This window comes from Syzygium oleosum, unplaced genomic scaffold (genome assembly GCF_021117445.2).
Source record: "Syzygium oleosum isolate NSW1041296 unplaced genomic scaffold, Sole_v2.1 Sole_v2.36, whole genome shotgun sequence".
Taxonomy (NCBI): Eukaryota; Viridiplantae; Streptophyta; class Magnoliopsida; order Myrtales; family Myrtaceae; genus Syzygium; species Syzygium oleosum.
Genome location: NW_026607520.1, coordinates 2,609,001 through 2,633,348, shown reverse-complemented (window position 1 = coordinate 2,633,348; position 24,348 = coordinate 2,609,001). Strand labels below are relative to the sequence as shown.

Sequence of the window (24,348 nt, the reverse complement as noted above, 5' to 3'; positions counted from 1 at the left end):
TTCAATTCATTGATTCTAAGAATCAATTAGCTGATATATTTACAAAACCTCTTGATAAATCTTCATTTGAATTCATAAGAAACAAACTATGCATCATTTATCCATTTTCTTGAAGTGTTTGATAGACAGGAATTTTTCAGACTCAAGTATTCTCAGTCTGAACATTTTTCAGACTCACAAAGAAAGGTACGTTCCTTATTCAAATTTTGGCGGGTATATTTTTGGCATTTTTGACAGGATATTTTTATAATCGTTACTTTTGGAAGCAAATCAGGTATGTATTCTAATTTATCTGATAAATTGTGCTTAATATATTGTTATGATATCATCACGTTTGATTAAGCTTCAAAGAGTATATTTTCTTCCTACTTGCTTGGGATATCTTTTTATTTTCTAAAAGTAACTTTTCCTTCCAAAACTTATCCACCTCCTTTATAAACCCGTCCTCTTCTTTTCAAAACCCTATCAGTACGATCTTTTACTCTCAAAACCCTTCCGATATTCAAAGACTCGCCTCTTCTTCTTCCAAAGATCGAAACTTTCCTCTCCAAAAGTAATCATAATGCCATTCAAGATGGTGGCTCGTAGAACATCTTCACGTATTCTCGACCAAGACTCAAAGTCTACAGCACCGGCGGAATATTTGGAGGTTTCAGACTCAGAATCCGACCATCATGAAGACCGTTCTGAAGCAACACCTTCTCAGCGATCGCCACCACCAAAATCGTCCGGTAAAACAAATTTTCATTTTCGAAGTATCAAGCTTGTATGGAATGCTTATCAGCGGTTAAAGAGAAGCAATGCCTCTGAATCGGTTCTGCGTGACTGTCTTAAAGACAATAATTTACTCTCTGAAGAACATCTCGCTGAAACTTACTCTGAGTTTTGTAGTAAAACTGTCAAAGTTCCAACCAGCTCTATCCCAACAGAACCGTCTTCCAAAAAGGGTAAAGAAAAGGTTGGAGAAACTTCCACTCCTTCTGAAAAGAAATCTGTTCATATAAGCCCTAAGTCCACAAGTGCCTCGAAATTTGTTGTTCCTGATGATGATGCACGTTTTTTTGAGACTTTTGAGATAAAGATGGGAATAGCATCTGGTTTGCCTGGAACAGGAGGTTTGTTCAGAAGCACTGCACATCACATGCGCTACAAGTTGTTACTTGCTAGAGGGGTAATGAACAATAGGATCAGTGGATTTTGAATACCCGGAGAAGGCCGGCATTTCAGTAAAGCACTTGTTTGAGAAGTTAGGGATTTATGAATTTTGCCTTCAATCTGCCAATACTTATGCTGAATTAACTGCCTACTTCTATTCCAATCTTTCAATTCTGTCACCAAATTAGATTCAATTTACTGTTGGTGACAAGAAGGTTGATTTAAAAGCGCATGAGTTGGCAAGGATAATTGGAGCCACACACTCCAATTTTACTCCGTTGGCAGTGAATCTTGAAGAAGCTTCTCAGGTGGCTTCTGAAAATCCAAACTTTGCTCAAGGATCAAAGCGCCATCTCTCCTATTCTGACTTATCCAGACGATCTGTGATCTTGCATAAGATCATAATCAACTATTTGAAGCCCAAAGATGCCTCAAAAACTGACCTTTCAAAATCAGAAGTCAAGCTCATTTGGGCTATCTTAAAAGTTCAATCCTTCTCTCTCCCTCACCTCATCATATTACATATGTACAGGGCATTACAGAACGATAAGGGTCATCTTCCATATGGTGCACTTATCACAAGAATATTCATGTTTTTAAGATTATCTATTCCTGATGAGTTGCGAGAAACCATGCTACCTCTTATGTTTGTTGGAGAAAGAATGCTCTCCAAAATGAAGAAATTTGAATATGTAAGGGACAGAGTAAGAGGAAAAGAGGCTCAACAGTCCGCGGGTAAATCTGTTGGAAAGAAATTGGAGAAAGACAAAGAGCAAAAGAAAAGAACCAATTCACCCAGCAAGAAGCCTGATTCTCCTACCCCACTAAAAGTGTACAGCAAGAAACGTAGAATTCTTCTGCATGATGAAAATGATGAAGCAGAAGCAGAACACTTTGAAACAGGAGGCCCAGAACATGTTCCTGAACCAGCTTCCAAGGTTTCAGAATCAATTCATGCAGAACATGTTTCTGAAGATCAAGCACCTGTTCAGGGGGAGATTCCACCAGAATCAGCCACAGGGTACAATCAGTCTGAGGAAGCTAATGTCCAAGGTCAGCCATCCGAAAATCAGAACATTCTTTCTATTCTGCTCGAGATTAAAGACAAGCAAGCTGCTCTAGATCAAAATATGCAGAATCTACGTAAAATTGTTGAGGAAAACACCAAGGCTCAACAACTTCAGGGCAAAGAGATAAAGCAAAGATTAGAGGAAGCCATTACTATGTGCTCATCCAACATGGATAAGGCCATAGGTCAATGCAGTTCGAAGATTGAGGAGGCTGTCTCAATATTGGAAAATTTTCAACTGATTCGTACTCCTAAAAAATAGCCTGTTTTTCAACATTTCTCTCCAAATTCATTTTTTTTGGTCTGTAATATATCTCACAATGATTGTTAGACTGGTTGATTACTTAATCTTAGTGACTTATTCTCTCTATTATTATCTTTTTGCTGATGACAAAAAGGGGGAGAAATTATGTGCAGATTTGCAGGTTATATACAAAGGAAGAAAAAGACACAGATATCAACAGAGTTTGCTCTTTCAATCTGTGCTTCATGAGCTTAATATGTTTATTTAATTTCATATCAATTTCAAAATAATTCAATCTGCAGGAAAGTTTTGTCACCATCAAAAAGGGGGAGATTGTTGAGGAAAACTCCTATTAATTTTGAAGTTGACAAAACCTTCCACATAATTATAAGTCTGATACTTATTCTGAACTAATTTATATTCCAGGTATTTATGTTCTGGAAACTCAGAAGGAAATTATTCAGACTTTACAAACTGTCAAGACCCACATAATCTAGGTTCTGAGATTCAGACGCAGAAGTTATTCAGATGCAAAAGCAGAAGTTATTCAGATGCAGACGCAGATGCAGAATTTCTTCAGACGCAGAATTCAGAACGAAACACAACAGCTAGTGATCTGGCATGGATTTCACAGAAGGAATGTTCTGATTGTCTCAATCTCAATCAAATTGATTGACAATCAAACATTACGACAAGAATGCATTACAACGGACAAAGCTCTACTTATGGAAATCAAGATTCGATTGTATGGGCGACCGGAATCCGCGGATTCGGGACCACATCCAACGGCTACTCAATCCTTTTATACAAATCTGTCCAAGGTGAAGATTGGAAGATGATCCTCTGAAAGCTGTCCAACGGCTAGTTTGAAAGTAGAGGAGTATTTAAGGAGATCAACGAGCAGCAGAAGGTAGTACAGAATCAAGAATCAACAAGTCCAAAGTCTGAGCATACTCCAATCATTTCTCTTGTCATTCTGAGCAAAACATTAAGATCTTGAGGAACACTTTGTAAGAGTGATTGTGTGAGATAGAGAGTCCTATCATACACAAGAGTGTTGACACTCAGAAGTTGTAATTCCTCTTGATTACATAGTGAAATCCAGCCGGTAGGCTGTAAGCGTGGGAGAGTGGACATAGGCTTGCTATAAGCCGAACCACTATAAACTTGTGTGCAGATTCTCTATTCCTTATCTCTTATTTTATATTCTGCACATCAAGAGCACCGTCTATATAATCTGTCTTGAATCTGAATTTTATTCAGACTCTACTGTAATTTATTTTGTTTCCGCTTAAATTATAAAAATTATTTAAGATCACCTATTCACCCCCCTCTAGGTGATCCTTGCTAGCTACATCACAATTCAACATGCATTCAGTTCCCAGTCTAGAATAGGGAGACAGAATTTCACTTGCCTCAATGTCGGCTCGTGAGAAACGGTTTTGGGGATGATGGCGGTGTCGTCGAGCTTTCGGCTCTCTGGTCACGTGCCTTGTTTCATGGCTCGAAGAAATTACCGGTGCATGCAGTTTCTTGGCAGTCCCGCAGCTGTGGGGTCGAACGGAACAGGCGAGATTGTACCGGTTCGTCAGGGAAGAAATCAAGCGGAATAAGAAGGCGAAGATGAGTTCTGTTGGGAAGAAAATGAGCAGAATCCCGAAAGAAGGGAAAACTGGATCAGCAATTGGGAAATGAAGAATGTTTTCTTCCTGTTGCATTTGTGAGTGTGAGCGTGTGTCGTGTGGTGTAGTGGACGGCTGGCAGGGGGGTGGTGGGGTGGGAAGGTCATTGGTGCGGAAGATTGGTGTTGATGGCTGGTAGCGCGACGAGGGCGATTGGCGCGATGGTTGGCGTGGCGGTGGTGCAGGGGTAGAAATGGTGATGGCAGTGGTGATATCTTGACGCTATTTTTTCCGACGTTGACGCTTTCGCATTTTGCCAACGATTCTTCTAATTTCCAACGTAACGTTATGTTACGTACGTTCGCTAAATGAACTTATGAATGAAATTTTTGGGATGTCACATCAAATATTGTCCAATTCATTTTCAGGTTTCAAATGAATACCAGAAAATATTGTCATTTTCCTGGAAAATGAATTTCCGAAAAATATTTTTCGGAAATGTCACATTTTGCGTAAACAAATGGAGCCTTAGTACGGAAAAACCAAGTGATAGAAGGAGAATACAAACGATTTCGTGCATCGGTCCTATACGAGCCCGTGCACTTCAAGATCAAAGACCTCATCTCTTTGCCAACTTGATTTTTAGAGGGTGCGTTTGTTTTATGGAAAACTCAAGATTTGAAAAACATTTTCCCATAAATGATTGGCTTTATCGCTCACAAAAATAAATAAATGAAAAATATTTTCATCATCCACATAATATATTTAGATTTAAATTGATGTTGACAATAAAAATACTTTTCAATGATTAATTTTTCTAAACGATATATCTAATCAATTTTCCGAAAAATGTGTTTCCAAATTTTGATTTTTCATGAAATAAATGGATCCTTAAATTTATAAAAACGTTCGGTAGGTGGTAGAAGCAATATCTACTTCGTTGGTGGAGGCTTCCAATGATCAAATTTAGCATGGAGACTCTTAAGTTCAGATTCGAAATGGTATTCGAAGCAATTGAAGAGTCTATGAACATTCTCGAGAGTGCTATATTCATCTCTCCCTCTAGTTTTGGACCGTTATCTGAATTCGATTGACCTTGGAAATGGTTTATGTACCTTGGAAACTTCGTTTCCGAAGAAAAATGACAGATTTTTAGAGATTTAGTGAACGTCAGTTCTTAGGCACCAATTTTCGACGTACCAAATTGCTTCAGTGTTAGGGAACTATGTGCAATAGGGGAAATAGAGCACTGTTGTACTATAGAATTCTTGCATTTTTTCTTGGTTATTCAGAACCCAAGTTGAGGGTTGAGATTGCTTAAAGTGTTGTAGTGATACTGTTTTTGGTTGGTGATTTTGTCGGTGTTATGAGTGCATGTGTTATGACAACTCGCAGCCCGACTGGAAATCATTTAAATGTAAGCTAATGGTGTGAAGTTGGTAGTGACAAATCCAATAGAGTTGCACTTCATCGATATAAAATTACAGGCCCCACATGAAAATTAAAAGGGAAAATACTACCAAAAACCTCAAATTATACCACTTGTGATAAATTTACCCTGACCTTTTTTTTGTGATACGAAAAATCTCAAACTATGTCACTTGTGATAAATTTACCCTGAATATTTTTTTGTGACACGAAAAATCCCAAATTATGTCACTTGTGATAAATTTACCCTGAATATTTTTTTTGTGACACTAAAAATCTCAAACTATGTCACCTGAGTCGGGCGAGGGCGTCGGGCGAGGGTCACAAGTGACATAATTTGAGGTTTTTCGTGTTACAAAAAAATGTTTAGGGTAAATTTATCACAAGTGGCATAGTTTGAGGTTTTTCGTGTCACAAAAAAAAGTTCAGGGTAAATTTTTCACAAGTGGCATAGTTTGGGGTTTTTTATGATATTTTCCCAAATTAAAAATATTTTAACATTAATTCTACCAACAAAGTTTAACATATTTAGAGCATCTTCAACTTAATTTCTTTGTTACTTTAAATCAAACCTAATATATTTGCACAAATGAGAAGTATCTGTCAATTTTTCTAAGTTCAACAATGTATTATCAAAGCATAAAAACAAGAGAGAGAATCGCACTATCAACTTGGCATTATTACCTTACATTCAAATCACTTCCATACAGGCTACGAGGTTTGCATAACACATGCACTCATGATGCGGACAAAATCACCATCAATTAATACCGAACCCAAAAGAAAAACGTGATATCATGACAACACTTCAAGCAATCTCAGCCCTCAACTTGGGTTTGCTAATTGAGTAGATCGCAAGAACACTACACTACAAGAAAGCCCTACTTCCCTAATTGCAAATAATTTCCCTTAATACTGAAGCAATTTTGGGTGCTAGAGATTGGTGCCTAAAAACCCAAATTCACTAAATCTCCAAAAATCAATCATTTTCTTCTTTGAAGACTGAAAATTACCAAGGCAACTAAACCAAGCTTGATCTACTTCAGACAAACAATCCAAGACTTGAGAGAGAATATGAAGAATCTAAAATGCGCTACACTACATCTGCAAATACAGATTAACACTATTCAGCGTTTGGGAGATTGTAGTAAAGGACTTAGGCTGCGCATGACAACCATTCTATGCCCGGGAACAGATTCTACTTAGAAATGATTCTTTTTTATTCTGTGCCCGGAAACAATTTCTAAGCATTTGAAAGCGTTTGGTAACTGCCCAAAATTTATATTCTTAGAATAAAAAAATAACATAAATGCGTTTGGTAACTACACAAATTTTCATTTTATTAATAATATTTTGAATTTTTTAATATTTCTTTCTTTTTTTCTTTTTTTTTTCTTTCTTTCCCTTCTCTTCCTTGGCCAAGGCCGGTCGCCGGCGTCAGTGACCAGCCTTGGCCAAGGACTGGCGAGGGCGTCGCGGCCCTCGCTGCCGCCCTCGCCGTCACCAACCCAGGCAACGGCGAGGTCAGCCTCGCTAGATCTGGGCGAGGTCGAGCCTCGCTCAGCCAAGGCGAGGCCGGCCTCACCGTCACCACCCAGGTCCGTCGCTTGGGTGGCGACGGCGAGGTCGGCCTCACCGTCGCAGCTGCTAGCTGCCCTCGCCCAGGTGGCAAGGATAGCAACGCCCTCGCCGGCCCTGGCATGCGGCCGGTTGCCGACGGGCGGCAGGCCGAAGAGCAACAACAAACCAAAAAAAAGAAGAAAATGAAGAAGAATCGGAAATAGAAAAATTGTTCCAGAATCAAGAAGCTACTTTTTTTTTCTTCTTGATTCTGTTCCAACACTGATTCTGGGAACAATTTTTTGCAAAATTGTGCCAGGGCACAAAAAATTTAACAAACGGATTTCTACTCTCAAACTGATTCTGAAAACAAAACAACAGAAATTTTTATTATTTGGCAAGTTGCCAAACAGGCCCTTAGCTTCCCAATCTACAAAGAGAATATTGGCAAGTTTGAAAGTTAAATCAACAAGAGGTGATGAGAAGTTTAATAATTCGAATAAAGCATCGAAGAAAAAGAGCAAAAGGAAGAAGATTCCATGGACTAACAAATAAATCCACCTGAAAGATAATTTGCCAATCTTTTGTGTAGTTGAAAAAAGACAAATAAATGTCAGTCATACCTGCCTAGCGCTAGAATAGCAGCTTCTCTCTTCATCCGATCCATGTTGTGCAGAGCTTATTCGTACGATTCAAGTTGTGCAAAATGGATCTCATTTGTCATATAAAAAAATCAAATGATTTTGCCTAAGTCTGCACAAGAAACAATCAGATTTGCGTAAATCTCATTTGGCACCAGTGCGACGGCTAGTTTTGAATAAAAGAGAAAAATGCCTTCATAGTTGGTGTGCTAGTCTGCCACTTTGATGAAGGAAATCGGTTGATGGAGGATCCCTCGGTGTGAAAAACTATGGAAGTGGTTGGGTGATAGACGTGTGCTTAAGGCAGGAAGCATGTAACTTCTACCAAGCAAGATAACCTCTGCACCACTGAGCGTCACAGCAGAGTGATAAAGGAGTCATAGCATTTTCGATGAAGTCATGTGTTTGATACATATCATGAGCGAATTTTGGCCAACTGATGCTTTTGGTATTCGCTATCTCATGTTAAGAGACTCCCTATATTCTAGCAGACGGATGGATCTATTGTGATGAGCTTATACATCTACGCTTGAACTGAGTAGCTATAGTTCAAAACAAACGTGCTATAACGATGTGAGACCCTTATTATAATGATTAGAGATAAAAGCAGCGCTGGTCCCGTCCATTAATTTACTTTAAAAAAAAGTAGATAATTGCAAGAATGGCCCAATTGCCGTAAGACCCATTATAAAATGGAGGTGTTGTTTGGAATTTTAAAGGTGCTACAAACATCGAGTTTGACAAATATATTAGAGATAGGTAGGGACAAATTTGGAAGAACACTAGGGGTGCGCATGAATACCATTCTGTGCCCGGGAACTATTTCTGAACAGAAATGATTTTTTTTTATTCTGTGCCCGGAAACAATTTCTGAGTATTTGAAGGCGTTTGATAAACTGTCCAAAATTTCTATTCCCAGGAGAAAAGAACAGAAATGCGTTTGGTAACTACACAAAATTTCTGTTCTCAAATAATATTTTAATAATATTTTGAATTGTTAAATTTTTTTCTTTCTACCATTTTCTTCTTTGGCCATGGTCGGTCGCGCCGACCGGGGCCGGCGGTCGGCGACCGGCCACAGCCCGTGGCCGGCGAGGGCGTCACGGCCCTCGCCGGCCGCCGGCGGAGGCGAGGGTCGCCCTCGCCGGCGAGGGCGAGGCCGGACCCTCGCCCGGGCGAGGCCGAGCCTCGCCGTCGGTCGCGACGGCAAGGTCGGCCTCGCCCGCAGACGGCGAGGCTCGGCCTCGCCCGCAGACGGCGAGGCTTGGCCTCGCCTGATCTGGCGAGGGCCGTGGGTCACGACGGCGAGGCTCGGCCTCGCCAGATCCGGGCGAGGCCAAGCCTCGCCGTCTCCGGGCGAGCCTCGCCATCTCCGGGCGAGGGTGCCTCGCCCTCGCCGGCGAGGGCGACCCTCGCCTCCGCAGGCGGCCGGCGAGGGCCGTGACGCCCTCGCTGGCCCTTGGTCGTGGGCTGGTCGCAGCAGCTGGCCAAATTTGGAAGAACAACACAAAAATAAGAAAAGAAAAAAAAGAAAAAGAAGAAAAAAAACTAATTCTCAAAATTGTGCCGAGAAACAAGAAGCAACTTTTTTTTACTTCTTGTTTCTCTTCCAAAACTGTTTCTCGGCATAAATTTTTGCAAAAATATGCCCGGGAACAAAATGTTTACCAAACGCATTTCTGTTCCCAAACTATTTCTGGAAACAAAAGAACAAAAATTTTCACTGTTTGGCACGTTACCAAACGGACCCTAGAAGTGAGAGCAACCAATTTTTTTAGTCGTAACAGCAGAGTTGACACTTTATTATGACTCCGTTGACGACATTTTTTTTTTGTGTAGACCATTGACGACACATTTATAAAGCAAATAATTGAACAGGTGTTGCATTGAAAACAAGTGCTCCAATGATAACATATCTGTCTTTTTCCTCTTTTCTCCGTACTGTGCAATCGGCTTCCATCCTCCGACCATGAATTTAAGCTCCATTTATTTCGTAAAAAATAAATAATTTAAAAAATATTTTGATAAAAATGATCGTTTGTATTGCTTATAAAAATGAATGAATGAAAATTTTTTCATCGTCCATAAAAATATTTAGACATAAATTATTGTTAATAATGAAAATATTTTTCATTGATTAATATTTCAAATGATATAAACGATCATTTTTAAGAAATTTTTTTTCAAATTATTTATTTTTCGCGAAATAAACAGAAGCTTAGGGTGTGTTTATTTGACTGGAAACTTCGTGATAAAAGAAAATATTTTTCATGAAAATCATTTTCAAGAAAAATAGTTAGTTATCATTTGTTTGATGGTTTGGGAACGGCAAATTTTTTCTTACCAGAAGGGGCAATTATTTTCCCCCAATCTAAGCTTATTATTTTTAGTCCATAGAAAATATTTTTTGTAGATAGATTAATTTTCTATTATCCAAACACCAGAAAGTCAAAAAATAATTTTTCGAAAACAGTTTTTTTTAAATAAACGGACTCTTAATTTCTCATTAAGACACTATAGGGAGAATGATACGACTTCTGCTTTATGTAGAATGAGCGTAGAGAACTCTTTCAATGTGATACTGACTTCACATCAAATTGAAAGTTGAAACGACCCTTCAGAGCTTAATTGAAGTTTAGAATAAATCACTTCTGGGATGGTCATCAATCCTAAAAGTTCTCCCTTTACAGTGCAGTGCAGATATAAATACAGAAACGGATGATAAAATCTTGATAGCTCGGTGTACTTTACTTTATATGAACATTTTGCTATCTTTTTTCAAAAATTTAAATTAAACATATATTTACAATTCAAAAAAGAGAAGAAAATGAGAGAAAATTCTAAGTTCCTCACATAGAGCGCAAGGATGAGATTGATTCCATTACAAGGACAATTATGTGATTTTACCAAGTACACTTTCTCAATAGAAATTCCTTTGTTTTACCTTTTTGTCCTACACCTTTAGTCAGTTTTACCTTCCTCTTTGATTTACATCTAAAAAAATAGGTTTTAATGAAAAACACAAAGGTGACACAAGAAATGACATTGATTACATGATAAAAAAATGTTCAGTTTTATCTACAACAAAGCCTGAAAAGTTTCATGGAACGCCCGTGTCGTATGCTAAGATATATTATAAAAACAAATGCAACAAAATGGACGAAATAGTAATTGTAAGTAGAAAACCAAAATAATTATTATTTCACCGATTAATTGAAATATTAGATATTAATTATATTTATATAATTCCATGCTTGGCTAAGTAATAATTAGTTAATTACTTAAATCACAAACATGGTAAAAACTATAGCCCCAAGAGGCAAGCCCGAGCCCGCCCGAACCTCCATGCACGCCCACGGGGCCACACTTTTCCTTTCTACTTTTAAAAAATTTTCAACTAAAAAAATAACAAATAAATGAAAATTAAACTTTTAGGGCTTTGTATTATTTTATATTGCTACATTACCTACGAGCTTTTATATAATTTTTCTCTCCTATAATAGAAACTTAGGCTTCTTTTATTTATTGGTATTAGTGAAACTCGGGCTTAGAATTTTTTTTTCCTAGGCTTGCTCAGCGGGTCTAAAACTGCTGGCCGTAGTCGCGAACTTATGGGCGGGCTGAGGGCCAGCGGGCCGCCCTCCTTCTGATTAGGTCTGACAACCTTAATAACTATTAGACTATATTTGTTTTGCGTAACACTTTTTTCTCATTTTTTGACGTTTGATTCATCAGGAAAAATGAGTCAACGAAAAATTTTATTCTAGTCTACGAAAACCTATACTTAAATTCAAAAAAAAGATTTGTTCTTTGAAAAAATTAGAAAACATTTTCCAAAATACGGTTAGGTATCGACGTTTAGATCCGAAATTTTACGCTTGGACACAGAAATCTCAGAGCTAGTTCTCGGATCCCTCGCATTCAAGACCAGGTATCCAACACCTGGGCCTAGGTCCATCGAGGCCTAGCCTGGGACCCTGGTGCCTGGGTCCATCGAGATTGTGCCTAAAGCCCTGATATGCCCGTGCTCGATGCCTCGGCACCTGAACCTAGGCCCATAAATGTCGTGCTTGAGTCTAGGATGCTCGAGCTTTGGTCCCCGGCACTCAAGCTTGGGTTTACAAAGGCCGTGCACGGATTCTCGGCACTCAAGTTCAGGTGCTTAGTCAATGAAACATTCGTTTTCATAAAAATATATATTTTTAAAAAATTGATTTTTTAACTATTTCTTTTTCTTGATCAAAATTTAAAAAAAATAAAGTCAAAACCCTCATAGCCTTGCATCCTTTTCAATTACCACAAGAGCCAAATGTGTTATAAGCCTGCAAAATTAATATAAAGGCATGGATGACTCAAGGCTGGAAAACTATTGCTTAGGCCCAATTTCAAGGACTAAATTTAATCACGGTTTTCCGAATTTCTCGACACTCATGTAAGACCTACTTCAGATCAAAATTTTGTGGCTAAATTGACTTTTACTTTTTACTTAATCAAAATTTGTGGCTCATGGGTTTTGACTTTATTTTGAAACACTCGAAATTTTCGCAACATATAAATGTCACCACACATATTAACATATAATTGCTTTCACAATACTTTGAAATTGAAATTACTCTATTAAATTTTGACGAGAGCAACAAAAAAAAAAGAGTACTTCGTGTTTTCATTTTCCGACGTTTGATTCGCTTGGAAAAATGAGCTAATGAAAAATGTTATTCTAGTCTACAAAAATCTATACTTAAATTTAGGAGAAAGATTTCCTCTTTGAAAAAATTGAAAAACATTTTCCAAATATACTGTTAGGCATCAACGCTTAGACTCGAAAGTTTACGCTTGGACACTGAAACCCCAACGCTGATTCCCAGATCGCTCTCGTTCAGGACTAGGTATCTAGCACTTGGGCCCAGGTTTATCGAGGCCTAGCCTAGGACCCCGGTGTCCTAGTGCTCATGCCTAGGACCATCGAGGTTCGGCCTAAAGCCTTGATATGCTCGCGCTCGATGCCCCGACACTAGAACCCAAGTCCATAAATGTCATGCGTGGGTCCGTGATGCTCGAGCTCTGGTCCCTGGCACTCAAGTCCGGGTTTACAAAGGTCGTGCACGGGTTCTCGGAGCTCAGGTTTGGGTCTTTAGTCAATGAAACATTCGTTCTCATAAAAATATATTTTAAAATTTTGATTTTTTAATTATTTCTTTTTCTTAATCAAAATTTTTAAAAAATAAAGTCAAAACCCTCGAGCCTTGTATCCTTTTCAATTTACCACAAGAGCCAAATGTGTTATAAGCCTTTAAATATTAATACAAAGGCATAGATGACTCAAGGTTGGAAAACTATTGCTTAGGTCCAATTTCAAGGACTAAATTTAATCAAGATTTTCCGAATTTCTCGACACTCATGTAATACCTACTTTAGATCAAAATTTGTGGCTAAATTGACTTTTACTTTTTACTTAATCAAAATTTGGGGCTCAAGGGTTACGACTTTATTTCGAGACACTCGAAATTTTCGCAAGGCATAAATGTTGACACACATATTAGCATATAATTGCTTTTACAATACTTTGAAATTCAAATACTATATTAAATTTTGACGAGAGTAAAGAAAAGGGTCAATATCACGAAAAATTTCAAACTGATACACCTGTGATAAATTTATCCCAAACTAATTTTTCGACCACAAAAAAACCCAAATCGATACTCCTGTGACAAATTTACCCTCCGTTAAATTGAATTAATATTACGAAAAATAAAAAATTAGTAAATCTGTGACAAACGGAGGGATAAAACCGTAAACTGATACATCTGTCAATTGTCACATGTCATCTAACTCAGCAATTTGACGATAAAATTTAACGAAAAATAACTGAGAGTAAATTTATCACAGATATATCAATTTAGGGTTTTTCGTGATATTAACTTAAAAAAAAAAAAAAAAGAGTACTCCATGTTTTGATTAACAGCAAACAAATGGAACTACCTGGTCCACGTGTCTCCGGATTGTCCCCCCCTCGGCGTCATCATGCATCATCGGACGGCAACCGTCGACGAAGAAAATATTAGGTGCATTTCACACACCACGTAGGATTTACAATAAATCATACATTGATCGACACGTGTCCATATCGGGCCCACCCGTCAGAAAATTGTCTCCCCCTCCCCTCTCTCTCACGCGCTCTGCTCTCCATCTCCTCTGCAACCCCACGCCCAACCCCCTCTCTCTAAAACCTTCGCTCATGCCTGACTCTCTCTCTCTCCCTCTCTAAAACCTTCGCTCATGCCCGACTCACGATTAGCTCTGCTCTCTAGTCCAACGAACCACGCCACCGCCTCCGCCTCCGCCTCCGATCCATCTCCGGCGACAACTTTCGAGGTATTAAACCTTCGGGGACTCCGGAATCATGGGACTTGTCGTGCACGACATAGAACCCGTCGTCCTCGCTGACGTCACGAGAGTACCAATCGTCGACGCCGAAAGCCGGGGTCGAGCTCGTCTTCGGCTTGAAGACCAACTGCAGTAGCTTCTGGACCGACCGTGAGATTCGGGAGTGATTCTTCGCCGTCGTCGAGGTCGCCGGTTGTGGCTGCGGTTGCAGAGGAGAAGGGGGAAGGCGCGGCGGTCAGGGTGGTGAGCATGGATACGGTGCAGGCGGAGATGGCGGAGTCGAGCTTGAAGGACTTGAGCTTGAAGAACAGTGTCGAGCGAAGGTTAGAGTGGGGGGGTGGGGGGTTGGGCTTGGGGTTGCAGAGATGGAGAGCAGAGCGCGTGAGAGAGAGGGGAGGGGGAGACAATTTACTGACGGGTGGGCCCGATATGGACACGTGTCGATCAATGTATGGTTTATTGTAAATCCTACGTGGTGTATGGCTCTCGTGCTTCACGTCAACTTTTGCTTGTTTTTTTTTTCTTTTATAATAATGACGTGTGGACAGTGGAGCAAAGAAGCACCAGGCACAAGATTTGCCCGCCCAAACCGAAAACGCTCCACCCCCCTCCCCCAAAAAAACCCTAAAAGTTTTCAAAAATCGAACCTCCCCATTTCAAAAAAAACACACCCAAACCACCCCCCCCTCTCTCTCTCTTCTCTCTCTCTCTAGAACCAGAACCGGCACTGCTCAGCGACAATCCGTGAAGAAGAAGATCATGGCCGACTCCGAATCCACTCCTTCTCTCCCCTCTCCTGCTCCCCTCTCATCCGTACTCCCTCTCTCTCTCTCTCTCTCTCTCTCTCTCTCTCTCTCTCTCTCTCTCTCTCTCTGTGTCTTGTAGAGACATTCTTGATTCGCATGGCGAGGTTGTATGTTTGATGGGTGTTTCTTGCTTTGTTCGCAGAGGAAGGAGAACGTCACTCCCGTGAGCTCCAAGATCGCGGTACTCGTTTTAATCTCATCTTCCTTTTTTTTCTGGGTTCGGTTCGGTTCGGTCCGTAGCTTCTTGTAGTCGTGCTTTGATGGGAGCTACCGTGAGATGGTTGATTGGATGGAGGCGTAAAGGAAACTTCTTTGTGCCCAATTGAGTTCGGATCCCGGAATTTTGCTCGACTGGGTTTTTTTGCGGCGCGCTTTACTTGTCGTTCTTGTTGCTGTGTTTGCAGGAGTTGAACGAGTCGAGGTCGGAGCTTCTTACTCGAATCCAAAGCCTAAAGCAGGTGAAAAGTTGGATCCTTTCTTTCCCGTTGCTATGGCAGTTTCTAATTTGCTTGTGTTGTGTGCCTATTGTGTTATCCATGGGAGCTGTTGGGCGGAGTCTTGAAAGAGGGTAGTGTCCGATTATTATAATTCTGGTCTGCTTGTGCAGGATTTGCAAGGTTGGAGGTCAAAGTTGGACACCCAAGTCAAGATCTACAAAGATGTAAGCCGTCTCTTGCTGTGGTTGGCATTGAACTGTGTATTTCTAATTGTTGTGCAGATTAGTATGACAAAGCATGGCGTGGCCTGCGCTTCTGATGGGGCCCGAGTAATCCATATTGGGATCCAGTTTTCGAGCACAAAAAGATTTCATTCATGTCGTAATCATCACCTTTCTCACTCTGACTGGATTTGTCAAGAACGAAAATGTTCTATATTTTTCCTAGTATGGGTTACAAGACTGAACTTATTATCCCTGTACATTAGCCTCATATTAATGTTCCACATGACTTGTGCCGCTTTCATCCTTGGAATTGGTGGATTTAGTTTTTTATGGATAATTGAGTGCCTAAACCCACATCACAGGAACCTTCTGAGCTAGTCATATGATCATGTCATGTTTTTCTTTACTGGTTTTGCGTGCCCATGTCATCAGAATCCTGAAGTTGAATAAGCAGTCATATTACAAACTTTATCCTCTTATCTGTTCACAAACTATGTTTTGCAATAGCAAATCAAATCTTGTTTGGACTATGTGGTGGCGTGCAAACCTTCTGGACCCTTTGTTGTTGTCTTCATCGCTTTCTACTATATATCTAAAGCAGTAAGTGAAGGTAGCGGGTATGTTGTTAAGCATTGTTATAGCTGGTCTTTCAGTTGATGTGATGCCCAAGTGGCATGTAGTATTTTAGCTTGAAACTTTGAGGGATACCGATTCATAGAAATTTTGAAGGGCATAACTAGGGATGAGGCATCTTATTTGAGAAAAGAGCGTATCTTTCTGCTGGTGGAATCCAATTGCCTTGTGTCCCGCAGCAAATACTTATCTGAAGAATGCATTGGCAGATAAATATGGTCATGGGATTTAACCATTATGCCAAAGAATTATGGCCTGAAATTACTCACTGCTTTGTGGCGGAGGGACTTTGATCTACTACTTTATTGGAAAAAAGCTCTCAAGGTCTATGTTATGCTATGAAAGGAATTGTTTTACGTTACACTACGAATGGGATTTCTTTGCTTAGTTGCTAAATGTTTTATGCACCAAATATGAACGGTAATGAAAAACCATCTTCATGAATTTGTTTCGATACAGGAACTTTCGGAACTTAAGAAATCACTTAACGTTGAGGTGGAACAACTCAGATCAGTAAGTGATGATTTAGCTATTTTATCTTCTTTTTTTTTAATGTAATCTTTCTTGTTCTGACTGTTTCTTCTGCAATGTACCCAGGAATTCCAGGAACTGCGGACCACTCTTCAGCAGCAACAGGAGGATGTCACCACTAGCTTAAGGAATCTCGGGGTACTATCCTTGGCATGAGATTTTCTGAACCTAATGGGACCTTTTGCATCTTGACCGTTTCATGATTTCCTCTGCAATTATATTTGCATGGTGCAGATGCACGCCTATTCCCATGTAAATTGATCCACTGATTGATATAGCTCCGAATCTGCAGTTGCAGGATGTTTCAGGAGATACCAAGGATGGTGTGATCAAAAGTCCAATTGTCAAAAAAATAGAGGAGGATGCTGCGGATGCTGAGCATATTTCACCAGTAGTCATAAAAAAGGAAGAACCTGAATACTGAGGAGTCTTCATTTTGAGGTCATCTCTTGTGAAGAAGAGAATATTACTTTCTTTGTATGACAAATAATCAGTCACGTCCACTGTTGAGTCCAAAAATGTTGTAGTTTACAATCATCATCTGGCGTAAAGCTGAAGTTGAATCAATTAATGTAAGATTCGCTCTCTTTATTCGTCAATCAAATTGATCTCGTTTATCTTGTGAATTGTTCTATACAATTGATTTTGTAAGAGTCTCTTTCCGACCAAGTGTTCAAATTGATGTGGATTGTTTCCGGAAGATGTTCTAGGATGGTTCTACAAGCAAGCATAAACTAATGATTCATTTTGGAGGACTTGAAAATTCACAGTGCGCACTTGAACAATAGTTCTTGGCATCGTTATATATCAACTCTGCTGCGAGCTGCGACCTGCATATAGTTGATATTTGGCGCATTTTGTTCCACGCCTACCTGGAGTTACTGAAACTACACGTTTGAAATATAATCACCTTGTACACAAGGATTTGTTTAAATCAGAACTGGAGATTTGAGCATTGACATAGAGAACAAAAAGGATCTCACAAGGAAAATCTACAAGTCTTAGAAGCATTGGGCAATGAGATTTCGCATACCTATAGAAAGATCGGACTTACGCAAACACAGGACATTTACCAAACAATTATGCAGGAAAAGGAGAATACACCACTTCATTTGCAGAAATAGGACTGGAGCTAATTACATGGGGCTTCTGATAAACCATTAATCCAATGGACCGTCTGATGTTCCATATGTACACTTGTGAATTTCTCTGTTTTTTCTTTCCCTAACAGAAGAGAAGCAGGGACTATCTGCTGTGGTATTACACAACTAGGAAAATAACGGTATATAGAATCTTATGCACATGTCGATGCTTTGGAAGTGCGCTGATTTGTTCCAAGGATTATCACGATAACAGTTACGTCGTCGTGATACTTCCTCCTCCTCCCTGGAGGAATTCTCATCAATTCCTCCAAACTGAAACCTGCAACGTTAAATTAAATGTATCAAAAGATGCCGATCAAATAATTGTAATTTAGTCATCAAATGGAGAATGGCTGCATAGATTAGTCAGCCTTGCTATTTGTTTCAAGAAGCTTTGACACCATCCAAAAGATGGGTAACTTTGTTTATATATGTCAGCAAGTACAATCCATTCACTCCTCATCCAATATTTCTGTTGCCAATTCTTCCTTTACCCTCTTATATGCTAGCAAAACAATAACATTTCTCTCTCTCAGTGGCACTGAGCAAGTCCTTTAGCTCCCTAGATTTAATTTGGCAGAGGATGCATTGGTTTGGAATAACAGTTCTGCAATGTACAAGCTAAAGCTGTAGCAACAGGAATATAGAGGTGTATTACTTAGGAATACAAAACCTAGGTCTGTGATAACAAACCTTCACTGTTCTTTCATAATAAATAGTTATTAAACGAGGCAAGTCCAAATGCAATGCATGACACAAGTAAAAGTTCCGCTAGCAGTCTATATAAGAGCAGGTGACTTAGCAAAAGAAAGATATAATACGGAGAGAAGAAAAGGATTACTAATAGAATATGATGGTGCATTAGTAAGCCAGGTTCTGTGCCAAAAAAGGGTCAATCATAAACACACATATGGATATACTAGTGCTTTCACTGAAAAGAAGAAATACTGCGGCCCGCCTTTCTATTAATACAGATGGAAGGAATATTATAAAGAATCACTACTTTTAGCTAACGCAACTTAACCTACAATGGACAACAACCACATGAACATGGGTAAGGACAGGTGACTCAATTGACTATCCCTGTCACCATCAGAAAAATTGACTGGAACAAATCTGCAATTACGCAAAGGGAGAATCGGTTCACATTGAATTCAAATTAATACACGATACCAACTCTCGCAACTAATAGTCCACACTTTCATGTGCCGTGGATCATATTCATATTCATGGAGAAAAACTTTATGAGGACAGAGTTAGCTTATTATTCAGATTAACACAAAAAATGATTAAAAAGAATCAAGCAAGAACAAGTAGCACGAAGTTTACCTGCACAATTGGCTGCTCTCAAAATGAGCTGCTCCACTATATATTTCGCTGGATCAGCATAAGGGTTGCATTGGATACAGGAATTCACAATTTGTACCACCTCATCATTGCTGAAGAAATCAAACAGACCATCACTTGCAACTATGACAAAGTGATCGTCTTTTGAAATTCTGTGCACATTCACTGATGGTGTGGTAGAAACGTATGGAGGGCTTATAAGATCACGGACACGAAGGATACCCATAAGTGCATCATTTAGAATCTTCTGCAGATGTAAGAGGATCATTAGCATCACCACATACCATATACACATGAGTAGTATGGGTGTAGACTAGTCATTGAACTCTACCACTATGATGATACTAAATTGATATAGTTCAAGCACCATGGAAAATCTTTTATGTACTCAACAATGTCCACATAAAAGTTTCTTGGATCAGCACAACTTTAGTTATAGTCAAATGGCTGCCAAGATTGTTTTTAATATAAAGATGCTGACAGCAAAATTATTTGTCATTCAGGAGAAGATGTTTCCTTCCTGCAAATCACAAGGACATGACCTGTAGTAAGATCAACAGAGTGGTTGCTCATGATCATCTTTCCATATATGAGACATGAAAAGATGGTCCTGAAAGCAATATCTAGGAAAAGCACATGTTTATCAAACTCTGCCACCCTGACTAGGAAATGGTCATGTTACAGGTGAGGATCCATGTATTTTCAACCAAGCGTAATATCATTCACTTTCATGTGTATGTGCTCTGCTCGCATGATGCAATTTGACTAAACATAGTGATTGAGAATGAGAAACCACCTTCTTCAAGTATCCAACTCCAATGGCACGTGTGACTTTCAACTTGCCTTTGATCTTCCCCATTGAAATGATCATGGAGTCATCAGGATGATCACACAGTAGTCGAGCTCTTTCGACTTCATTGTCAACAGTGTGGCTCTCAGTGAGCTGGATGGCTTTCAAATCCTTGCTGCCATTATTGTCATGCGGTTCATATGTTGCCAAAACAGCTCTACTATCCCCAAGACTGAGTGTGTACAAGTGATCGCCATGCAGAAGCACAACCAAAACACAAGAACCAACAGAAACTAAATCAGGACGATCTTCCATTTCCTGCTCAACCATGTATAAGAAATCATTTTCTGCCTGATTTAAAGCATGTTGAAGACAATCTACAACACCTTTCTGAAATGATTCTAATGGAATATTCATGCGAAAATTTTGAGCATTCTTCGTGAAGTTCCTGGGATTGGAATTCTCAAAATTGCAGTTCTTTGGTAGCAAATTCTTCCCATGAGAAGTATAACTATTATCCTCTAGAATGTATTGGAGAGACCCATATGCATCTGAACTATCAAAAGCTTTCGGGTACTCCTGCTTTGCCTCCCAATCTAAAGAAGCATTGAAGTAACTTGTGAAGGTGTCATATAATGTCCCAGCAAGAAAATCAGCTGCATCTCTTCCATTGAATCCATCATAAATTCCGCAGTATAGCCATCCATTCTCTTCAGAGCAAACAGCCTGCACCCTGTCCTCCCCAGCTGCTCCACCAGCTACTTGAACTTCCGTTGCATTCAGAAAAGTGTCACCTTTTGAAGGGGCACTCATTGCCTTTAAAAACGAATCACTTTCATAAGAGTCGCTTTGACAGGATGGACTACAGCTTAAGTTAGATGTACTGCTCTGAAAAGATGATGATAACATGTCCAACTTTGATAGGGATGGCGATGAGGAAATCTTGCGAAATGAATTTGGAGAATCCCAAGTAGGAAGTATTTCCTCCCCTATTACCCCATTGCAGATATTTGTATTTGCCAAGGTGGCATTGGCACTTACAGCAGCACCAGATAAGCAGGAGAATGAGAAACTACTGGGTCTTTGCATTTTAATTCCACGAAATATATCATACCCATTAGAAACTTCATAGTGATCAAACTTGTTTCCATTGCATTGATAGCCAAAACTCACTTTAAGTTCTGTATCATGTTTTATTGCAGTTGCCCCTTCCATGATCGATTCCTGTAAGAGTGTAAAGTTGCATGTATAAACACTAAATGTGGCAACAGTAAAAAGGATGACAAAGAGACAAAAGGACCATCTCCAGGAATCTAATATCATATATGTGCAATAATAAATCACCTCTTAATTTATTCCTTTTCAATAGAACACCCTGCATGACAGATATAATCCTGATGATAGAAAGAGCGATGGCTCGTGGGATTAAATTTCTAAAGTTTTCTTTTCCTTAAGACATTTCAACATAAAACATTCTCTAAAAAATATACTGCTACAAACTTCCAACAGGTAAATTTGTGATTATAATGATTCTTCATGAATCTGAAGAAAGTAGAGTGTATCTCCACTTTCCTTCACATTACACATCTCAACCAAGTCTTTGCCATGGCAATCTAAGTAAAGAGTGCAAGGCGCACAACAGTTTAGTTGAGGTATGTTCTCCTCTTAGTCATTGAATTTCGAACATTAAACTTCAAACATCTACATCCTAAAAGATTTGATCTAAGTCCCATGACCAAAGAAATCTTGAAAACTAGAATTTCCATGAAAAGAAAGGAAAATAACATAGAGTATCGTCGTTGGCTATCAACATCAAGCTGTTTAACAAATCATACAAGTATACCAATGAATTAGTACAGAGGGTAGCACATATAATCTCATATCAGTAAAAACGACACGGGAGGTGACTTAAGTTCAAACTGGCCATTTTCAAATTCCAGTTTTTATCTCTGAACTTTGGTTTACTTTCAATTGGGTCACGCTGGCAACCAGAGGACCAAAATCACGCCAGAAGTTTGTAGTCGATAAAAAATCCACAGCAGCATCAGGTCACTCTATATATTTCATTGCATGAGTATCAAATTTACATTCATGTACCGAATAAGCCACTAATTCAGAACTACTTCAGATCAACATTAAGGGGTGCGTTTGTTTCGCCTAAAATGAATGATTTGCAAACCATTTTCCAAAAAAAAACAATCCCTTCTATCGCTTACAGAAATGAATGAACGAAAAATATCTTTTATTGTCCACGAATATGTTTAGACATAAATTATTATCGTTAGTAAAACCATTTGTCATTAACTGATCATTTCAAGCGATATAACCCATCATTTTTAAGAACTCGGTTTCTACGAAACAAACGTAGCCTAAATACAGATCGAACAAGCCATTTAGATGGCCACATCACAACGAACAACGAACAACGAAAGTTGAGCGACCTACAAGTTAAAAAATTTAGCGATTTCCATATCAATTCACCAATGTGAACAGACCAAACGAATTCGAAACCGAAAACAACTCGCAGCTACGAGCTCGAGCATCTCCAACAACAACAACGCGCGAATAAACAAAACCAACACCCTTTTTCGCACGCAAACGATCCCAGAAAAGAAATCCTCTCCCTCTCGGCTTCTCAGATCCACGGGGGGAAAACAAACGCCAAAGCAGCTACGAACAAAAACAAACAAACAAACAAACATCGCCGAACCAGAGCATCTCAAAGCGCGAGCAACGAAGAAAGACACACGAACCCCCGCGCCTCACCTCGGGCGAATCCGATCGCCGGCGGCGGCGGCGGCGGCGGCGGCGGAGGAGCGGAGGTCAGGAGCGGGGGCGGAACCGGAATGCGGCCATGGCGAGCGCCCGCGAATCGCCGCTTCTTCTTCTTCTTCTTCTTCTTCTTGGTTACGAATGAGGAGGGAGGTTGGCCCTTAGCCTACGCGAGAGCGAGAGAGAGAGAGAGAGAGAGATGCGCGGGTTTTATTTGTGAGCGAGAAAATACAATAAAAAAAGCGGAGAAAACAAATTAAATAAATTCAATTAATAAATCTAATATTTAATTTTTTTTAGAAAAAGGGAAAAAGAGGGAGGGAGGGAGAAAAATCGGATGGTGGAGAAGAGAGGGGTGACGAGAGCGGGTCAATCACTCAACGCCGCCCCTCTCTTTGTGCAACAAAAAATCTAAAGAAAACGTGCACCGCTTTTTGACATAGGAAAGCCATCCCTCCCACCCAAAAAAAAAAAAAAAAAAAAAAAAAGGGCAGCGTAGGAAAACCAAACTGAATCAATGGGATTGGGAATGATTTTGACTGGTCCAGCGATGGTGAGTGGGAAGGGGGGGGAATTCGATTCTCGGTGGTACGATCCGGGACGATATGCCATGAGGGAATCGTTGAGATTTTGAATGATGGAGCGAGCCCGGAAAAGATGTGATCTCGATGTGTTGAGGGTATTTCTAAATGCCGTTATTCTTTTGGTTATGCAAGTAAGATATTTCGAGTGGGTTTTTGAAGTTGGGAATTCTTTAATTCATACGAAGGTATGGTTCGTCGTATAGATAGTATCAACCATCGGGCCTTCGGGAGGCCTTCGGGAGAAGAGGTGGGAAGTTTGATTCCCCACTACTTTTTCGGGAGGCTAGAGGTGGAGATGCATGAGTGAGGAAGCTGGGTTTCGATACCTCCACACAACGCATAGCGCACACACACACCGGCTTGTAAAACATATATAGAACCAAATAGAATAATAAATAATATCGAGTAGGTCAATATATGAATGTAGAGTGAGGCACATGTAGCAAAAACGGGTGCTAATACGAATCTGTTTAAAAAAGAAACATTAAATGCGCGAATGATAACTATTATATTCTAGAAATCAATTTCTGGTCTTTATTTCATGGACGAATTTTTGAGCAAAAATACGTATTTGACAATTACACAAAATTTCTGCTTCCTATATAGAAATTCGTTTGATAACGGCACGAAATTTCTCTCTTCTAAGTAGTTGGCGAGCGGGTGGTGGAGGACGGCGGCTGGCAGCGGAAGTTGGCCGATGGGTGGTGGCGGAGGACAGCAGTGGCAGGCGGCTGGCAGTGGAGGATAGTAGCGGGAGGGGGCAGGCGACGGCTGACGTTGAGAAGCGACGGAAGATGGCAGTGGCAGAGGACGACGGTGAGAGGCGGTGGCGCGGCTGGCAAGCAGCGGGTGGGCGGCCGATTAATAGTAAGGGCGAGCGATGATAATAGTTTTTATTTCTCATTTCTGTTCCAGAAATTGAAAAATAAAAAATTTTACTTCTGATTTATGTTCCAAATCTATTTCTGGGGTAGAAATT

At 39.8% G+C, this 24,348-nt stretch overlaps 2 protein-coding genes across 2 annotated transcripts; one reads left to right on the top strand and one right to left on the bottom strand.

The window, feature by feature from the left end:
- Window positions 1-14,771: 14,771 nt before the first annotated feature.
- On the top strand, window positions 14,772-17,323 carry LOC130135631 (uncharacterized). Its single transcript, XM_056305240.1, has 7 exons — window positions 14,772-14,916; window positions 15,052-15,090; window positions 15,314-15,367; window positions 15,517-15,570; window positions 16,663-16,716; window positions 16,801-16,872; window positions 17,027-17,323. Exons 1-7 carry the CDS (start codon window positions 14,863-14,865, stop codon window positions 17,156-17,158), a joined length of 459 nt encoding a protein of 152 aa, XP_056161215.1. The 5' UTR covers window positions 14,772-14,862; the 3' UTR covers window positions 17,159-17,323.
- Window positions 17,324-17,861: 538 nt separating this feature from the next.
- LOC115692857 (probable protein phosphatase 2C 40) lies at window positions 17,862-21,237 on the bottom strand. The gene is made up of 3 exons (XM_030619819.2): window positions 20,020-21,237; window positions 19,206-19,470; window positions 17,862-18,156 (listed from the first exon to the last, which is right to left on the bottom strand). The coding sequence occupies exons 1-3, from the start codon at window positions 21,226-21,228 to the stop codon at window positions 18,029-18,031; spliced, it is 1,602 nt and encodes a 533-aa protein (XP_030475679.1). The 5' UTR covers window positions 21,229-21,237; the 3' UTR covers window positions 17,862-18,028.
- Between the last annotated feature and the right edge of the window lie 3,111 nt (window positions 21,238-24,348).